This window comes from Microtus ochrogaster, chromosome 18, assembly GCF_000317375.1.
Source record: "Microtus ochrogaster isolate Prairie Vole_2 chromosome 18, MicOch1.0, whole genome shotgun sequence".
NCBI lineage: Eukaryota > Metazoa > Chordata > Mammalia > Rodentia > Cricetidae > Microtus > Microtus ochrogaster.
Window position 1 is genome coordinate 22,855,141 of NC_022020.1, and position 7,508 is coordinate 22,862,648.

General features: G+C 47.9%; 1 protein-coding gene across 1 annotated transcript in view; it reads right to left on the minus strand.

Annotated features, from left to right (window-relative positions):
• Positions 1-4,539, minus strand: part of Reep5 (receptor accessory protein 5) — a 24,709-nt gene extending 20,170 nt beyond the window's left edge. The window contains exons 1-2 of the mRNA XM_005355903.3: positions 4,299-4,539; positions 3,563-3,656 (exon numbers count right to left, since the gene is read on the minus strand). Coding sequence (XP_005355960.1) covers positions 3,563-3,656; positions 4,299-4,416 — 212 coding nt within the window. The 5' untranslated portion in view covers positions 4,417-4,539. The remainder of the gene's footprint in view (positions 1-3,562; positions 3,657-4,298) is intronic.
• Positions 4,540-7,508: the final 2,969 nt, after the last annotated feature.

Below are 7,508 nucleotides of genomic sequence, written 5' to 3' on the forward strand. Positions count from 1 at the left end.
CATACATACAAACACCAGTTCATACAAACACCAGTCCATACATACAAACACCAGTCCATACATACAAACACCAGTCCATACATACAAACACCAGTCCATACATACAAACACCAGTCCATACATAACTCCAGTCCATACATACAAACAAACACCAGTCCATACATACATACACACAAACACCAGTCCATACATACAAACACCAGGGGGAGCAGTGTTATAATCACTGAATATTACTTTCTGGTTGTTTTGCTGAAATCATTCAACGTCTTTTATTACATCTTTAGTGTTTTTCTAACTCTGACTAAAATTTACTTTGCCTCAGAATATAAAAACTATAAAGAAAATACAGCAGATATACTTGTTGACTAAACTCTAACCCTGGGAAATCTAACCCCCTACTACTTAGAAATGACCAGCTCTACTGCTAGAACATCTAGCACCAAACGGAAACACTGAACATCTTGTAAGTAAAAAAAAGCCAGTAATATGTAGACAATGAAGGAATAAACAAAGAAATAATAAGGCTAGAAATGGCAACTTAAAAATCGCTTTGACAGCCAGGACTACACAGGGAAACCCTGTCTCAGAAAAAAAAAAAATCACATATTCAATGGCTGAAAACAGCCCAGCCTAAGACTACTTCTAGACAAGGAAACACACAACCTAGTTCTGTCCCGCCCTTAGCCATATGCACTTGTACATGTATGTGGACCTACGTGCTCCATCCAGAATAGGTGTTTTTTTGTTTTGTTTGTTTTGTTTTTTGAGATAGAGTCTCACTGCATGGCTTGGAACTCTCTATGTAGACCAGGATATCCTTGAACTCACTAAGATCCTGCTGCTTCTGCCTTCCAAGAGCTGGGATTACAGGTATGTGCCATTGTGCCCAGTTTAGAAACAGATTTTTAAAAAAAGTTTAATTTTATTTTGTATGTTTAAATATTTTGCCTGCATGTGTATGTATATGCAACATGTCCGTGTCTGGTGCCTGTGGAGGCCAGGAGAGAGCTATGAGTCCCCTGGAACTGGAGTTACAGCAAGTTGTGAGCTGCCCATCATGCTCTGAAAACCAAACCTGGGTCCTCTACAGGAGCAGCTAGTGCTCCTTACTGCTGAGAAGGCTCTCCAGTTCCAAGAAACAGACTGAACTCTCTACAGCTCACATAATAATCTATTCATGCCAACAAAGAAGCTATGTTTATGGCACAATTATGTCAAGTAACACTGACGGAGAAAAAGAAGGTGATTATGTCATCAATGTTTTCAAAAAATCCATATTCTGGGGGAAGGAGCAGTGACTCAACCGGCAAAAGGCTTCCGCCAAACCTACAGCCCCAGTTCATCCGCCAAACCTACAGCCCCAGTTCAACCTCCAGAACCCACATGGTAGAAGGAGAGAAACAATTCTAAGACACACACCTGAAAACGCCTCAGAATGTTACCTTTTTAAAAGAATTACAAGTTAGACACCCAAACAGAAAGAAAGAGTCCCAAACTGAAAGAGTCAGGTCAAAGAGGACACTGCAGGGTAACTTTGTTACCACACACATAGCTATTTTAGACAAGGCTGTTCTGAGCATTTTACATCAAATATCACTAAAAGGGCTTCTCTACCTTTACTGCAGCGAACCAATTTTCCTAGTCTGCCTTAGTGGTCCTTGGTACCATCACAAAACTCACATGATGCCCTAGCAAATAACACCCTTCTCAACTTGGAGCCTGAGGGTCTCCAACTTCACAAGCAAGCATGTCACATCGGTAGCTGGCCTTTATCCAGAACAACCAACTTCTCAAAACAAATTTGCAAAACTAGCTGTGGTGGCACTGCCTATAATCGTAGCACTGGCCAGACAGAAGCAGGAGGAGCAGAAGTTTACCGTCATCTTCAGCTACACAGCAAGTTTGAGGCCAGCCTGGGCTATTTAAGACTGTCTCAGAAATGAAACAAAACAAAACAGCAATAAAACATTTTCTCCCTTCCAGCATATGTTAAGTTCCAATCTGGCCAGTGAGAGTCACGTGCTATATTATCTGTGTCTTGGCCTCCGAGTGAAATGTTTTCACCTTTATTTTTATCACTATGGCTGAGAGGATTCAGAAACCACCAGCTTTGTTACACTATAAAACAAAATTCATTTGTGGCGAGAGGAGCAATTCTGATTTGAAGAGAGAAATGATAAATTCAAAAATAAACATTAAGTTATAAAATAATGAATACTCATTAAATGCTAAACTTATGGTTCATTTTCTAATTACGTGAATAATTTATATAACCATGGAGCTACATTATGATGTCTTTTACAAGGTTTGTTATGGTGTTTCCAAATTTGCTTTTGATATTTGGCCTTGGGGCTGGAGAGATGGCTCAGCAGTTAGGAGGACAGGCTGCTCTTCCAGAGGACCCAGGGTTGATTCCCGGAACCCACATGGTGACTCACAACTGTACAAAACTCCAATTCCAGGGACTCCAACACCCTTTTCCAGCCTCCTCCAGTGCCAAGCACACATATGGTGCCCAGACATAGGCATAACACCCATACACAAAAAATAAAAATTTTAAAAATTAAAGAAAAAATAAAGCCTTAAATTTTTGTCATTTTCTTTACTCATCTGTTGTAGGAAGCAGCAGCAAATGGCACCGGGCACGTGGAGGTGAGAGGGCAATGTGCAGGTGTCAGCTCTCTCGCCTGCCACGTGGGTGGCCACAGACTCAACTCAAGGTGTCAGACTTGGTGGCAAACAACAAACCATTGAGCCAGCTCACTGGATCACTAATTAGCCTTTTTTAAACATCAAAAAGCTAAGCCAGGCCGGTGATTCACGTCTGTAATCCCAGCACTAGAAAAACAGTTAAGGTGAGGTGAGGTCAGTTTTTGCTGTAAGTATCACAAGTTCTAGGCACGTCAGAGCTACAGTGTGAGACCCGGGATCAAATAAATAAAGCCGAAAGTCTTCACCTGCCCCGACTATAACTCTGAATTAAGAAAGTTCTAGCATTCTTAATTGGGTTTTACTGTGTATAAAAACATATGGTGGAAGCCGGGCGATGGTGGCGCACGCCTTTAATCCCAGCACTCGGGAGGCAGAGGCAGGTGGATCTCTGTGAGTTCGAGACCAGCCTGGTCTACAGAGCTAGTTCCAGGACAGGCTCCAAAGCCACAGAGAAACCCTGTCTCGAAAAACCAAAAAAAAACAAAAAACAAAAAAGACAAAACATATGGTGGAGATAACCATAAGTCATCAATGGGATGCAGTTCACTCCCAATACTTGTTGAAGTCTGTCTGCCAGAGAGGGGAGGACTGAGCTCCACCACAGTTTGTGCTGCCTGGATAAGGTCAAGTTGTCAGTATAATCTGACAAAAGTAAATAAATAAATAAAATACCTTTTGGCTAGCTGACAGGAGATGGGAGAACAAGTTAAGGCTCCCAAATGTGTAACCTTAAGCAGTCAGTACATTAACCTTATGGGACTTTGTCTCAAGAACCTGGGCCAAGCAGCCCACAAGCCCTGAAAGTGGAGGGCCGTGAAGGGGAGAGCTGGTTGCAGGGTGAGCCACTTACGAGATGTAGGCTGGGTATCCGAAACCTATCAGGTTGCAGAGCAGAGAGGCTCCATAACCGAACACCAGATACAAGGCCACCAGTCCGATGACACCTGGAGAGCAGAGGAGAGAAGCGGTTGGGTGACCCTGCGGACATTCTAAAGACAGTCCCCGCCCACACCCACACTTCGAGGTTAGGCCTTTTCTAGGCGTTTTCCTCCTGCCTCGATTGCCAGAGAGAAACCGACCATAAAGAGGTCCGGCCTGCCCATTCACCGGCAGCTGTTTGGGTTGGGGACCCTGGGGAGGCCTCTGCTTCTACTCCCTGGGCACGGCCCTTCTGGGCTGGGTATACAGAGCATTCCCCTGCTTCAACTCTTAGGACAGTGCCCGCCTGGGCTGAGCATACCGAGCAATCCCCGGCCTCAACACCCCGGGGAGCGCCTGGGTATACAGGGCAGTCAGTCCCCTGCCTCCCTTTCCTCCCAGCTGGCCCGCGCGGTACATTGGCTGGGAAGTCCGGCTCGGCCAGACCCGGATCCCGCGCGCGGGCGTGGATTGTCCACGCCAGGCCCGGCAGCCGAGGGGTCCGGAAGGTGAGGGCGGGCTCCTCCACCCAGCGGGACACCGGCTCGGCAGAGGCGACACGTCAGCGTCCCGCAGCTCCCGGCTCCCAGGCCCCGCTCCACGCGCCAGGGGCCTCCCGCCCGCCCTTCGTCCGCGCCCCGCGCCGCTCCCGGGGACCCATCGCCCACCGAGCGCGATGAAGCTCCGGTTCACTCCGGTCTTGGCCTCGAGCTTGGCCAGGAGGTCGGTCACGCAGTTCTTCTCGTGCAGGAACCGATCGAATCTCTCCCTCATGGCTGTAGACATGGCTGGGCCGTTCGCGCCGCCCGGGATGCTCCGCAGCCGCCTGGACGCGGAACCCAGCTGACCGGGGCGGGGCGGGGGCGGGCGGCACCGCGGCGCGTGCACGAGGATCCCGGGAGCGCGCCCCGGCTCGCCCCCGCCCTTCTGGCGCGCTTCCCACCCCGCCCCCGCCCTGCTCTCTCCGCAGCTGCCACGCCCGACCCGGCCTCCGCTTCGGCAGGGAGGTGCCCCCACTACCCAGTAAACAGCAGGAGGTTCCTGGTGCCCGCCTGACTTTTTAAAATCCAACCGGTGCAAAAAAGACCCAAAGGGACGGGCGATCTTGACGTCTGCAACGGATTAAGACTAGTCTGGAGGATACACTACTGAGCTGAACCTACGAAGGCATTTTAACCTAAAAATGGAAAAGGGTGCAGGCCTGCTCCCCTCCTGGGCCAGCATAGTTTTGAAAACTCGCGTAGAGGAAGCTTACGTGCCCTATTCTGGGGCACACCGTTTCCAAGCTCTGCAGTTGAGCCTCCTGGTGAGCTAGTGTTACCTGAAGGTCTAAGGGAAGGGAAATGCAATGGTTATCTTCAATTCCCTAACAGCGCAGTTATCCTGAAGAAGAGGTAGACCGGGAATGTGAGCCTCACGACCTCTTTCTAGTTCTTCCAGCGTTGGGCGGCGTCCCAAACTCTTCCTCCACCTAACCCTAGGCTCTAGTGGTCTTTCACCCATATACCTTCAGAACACTCCAGAAATGGCCCTTTCTCCTATTCCTGCCAAGTTTTCCTCATTGCTTAAGACTCGAAGGCCTTTAGGGGCTGCGTAAGGATCCAATTTCTCATTAGAGAATGCGAGGTCCGGTGCACAAACTGGTCCCAAACGTTCTTTGTCCCTACACATCCACTTCCAAATTGATTAAGTTCCTATGCTGTTTTCTGTGGGGTAGATACCTTGCTCGCTCCATTTTCCTTATCTGCAAGTTCCTTCTCCAGATTTTCTCTGAGGGTCTTCAATCAACTCCGTCTGCTGCCCCCACCCAATATCCAGTTAGTCATTGATGAAATTGAACCATAATGTTAATAGCATTATTGTAATAGCATCCACGCCCGGCTGTCTATTCGCCTACAATTAATTCACAATGTTGCAGTCAGAGGCACCAAATGCGGGTCAAAGCCGGGCATGGTTGTGCATAACTCTAATCCCAGCTCTTGGAAGATGAGGCAGGGGAATCAGAAATTCAAAGATAGCCTCAGCTATATAATATTATAGGGAGTTTGAGGGCATCCTGAGCTACGCTAGACTCTTTTGAAAAGCAAGCAGGTAGAACTAGGGAAACGGCTCGGGGCTTAGGAGCACCTACTGCTCTTGCAGAGGATAAAGTTCAGCTCCCAGCAGCCACCTTATACCTCTTGTCCCAAGGGCTCCAGGCGTTCTGGACTCCGTGGACACCTGCGCTCACATGCACACCCAGATACAAATAATTCTCAGTGTTTTTCAGAATAAACATTTGAAAAAGTGTGTCACACTGTGCTGTGTCCGTCCTTCCTCCAGTGACTTTTTGTTTCCTAAAGAACGGCCTCATGCTAGGCAGATGGCTCAACAGTAAAGGGCTTGCCAGATGGCATGAGGTAAGAGCCACGTGTGACAGCATCTGGATGCCACCACGGGGTAGGTAACTTGCTGGAGCTTGATGGCCAGTCAGCCTCATAGAATTGGTGAGCTCCAGGTCCAGGGAGAGACGCTGGCCCTCACACTAAGCTGGAAAAGACCTGAGGGAGACATGGGATCCCAAGAGTAGACGCTGACCCCTGTCCTCCATACCACCTGCACACACACACCTGCTGTGTGTAATGCAGGGGTTTGAATGAGGAATGTCCCCCGTAGGTTCGTGTGTGTGGATACTTAGTCCCCATTTAGGGCTAAAATGAAAGAGAGAAATATTACCTAATATTTGCCTTTAGATAATTGTAGTCAGACTGGAGAAGCCACGAGACCCTTCGCTCATGCAGTCATCACAAACCTTTTGTAGATGAGAAAACCTAAGAGCCCTGGCCTAAAAGAGGCTATCTCCAAAAGACAAGACAAGGCTAGGAAGGTGGCTCATGTGGTAAAGACCTTGCCATTAGGCCTGACAAGCAGAATTGGATCCCTGGAACCTTCATAAGAGAGAGAGCCAAGTCCATCAAGTTGCCCTCTGACCTCCACACAGGTGTACGGCCTGTCTAACCCCCTCAGTCATATACCTACCCCGAATAACAAGTAAAATCTTTGAAAGTAAAAATTGCCATGCTTCGTTTAATACATTTGAATAAAATTGTTTTCCTTGTTTATCTTAGTTTACACATTTTCTTTTTTTAAAAAAATATTTATTTATTTATTTATTTATTTATTTATTATGTATACAATATTCTGTCTGTGCGTATGTCTGCATGCCAGAAGAGGGCACCAGACCTCATTCCAGATGGTTGTGAGCCACCATGTGGTTGCCGGGAATTGAACTCAGGACCTTTGGAAGAGCAGGCAATGCTCTTAACCACTGAGCCACCTCTCCAGCCCCAGTTTACACATTTTCTATTGAAAATAAAGGCAAAGCTTTTTATTATAATTTCCCACTCTCAAACAGGAAGCTGAGTGTAGAAAGTCAAGAACAAACCAGCATGAGACTAGCCTCTAGCTCAGCTGAAGTATTTTCACTCTGGATGAGCTGCCATGTGTCATGGCTATTGCTTACAAACCCATAGGTTTTTTTGTTCAGCAGGCGTGAAAGTGCCCTTTGCTGCGTCCTTTCGCTTCCTAGTTGCACCTGCACGGGGTCATCCAGCAAAAACAAGCCGTCGGCAGGTTGTTGCTCTGTGATCATGACTGGTCCGTCTAGTTTTGACACTCTGCCTTTAGATTTCTTGGCTGCAGCTGTCCGCTGGCTCTGGGCTATGGGTCCCACCCCCAGAGAACAGTCTGGATTTGCCTAAGAGTGTACAGGTGGCCTGCAGTTTTGACTGCCTCCCTCCATGCTCCGAGGGTGTGTGGTCTGTGTTACTGTGTACACGCGCTGCAAGGCCTGAGCCGAGGCTGGAGGAGAGCTCAGGTGTCTTAGTTCCTGTTCCTCG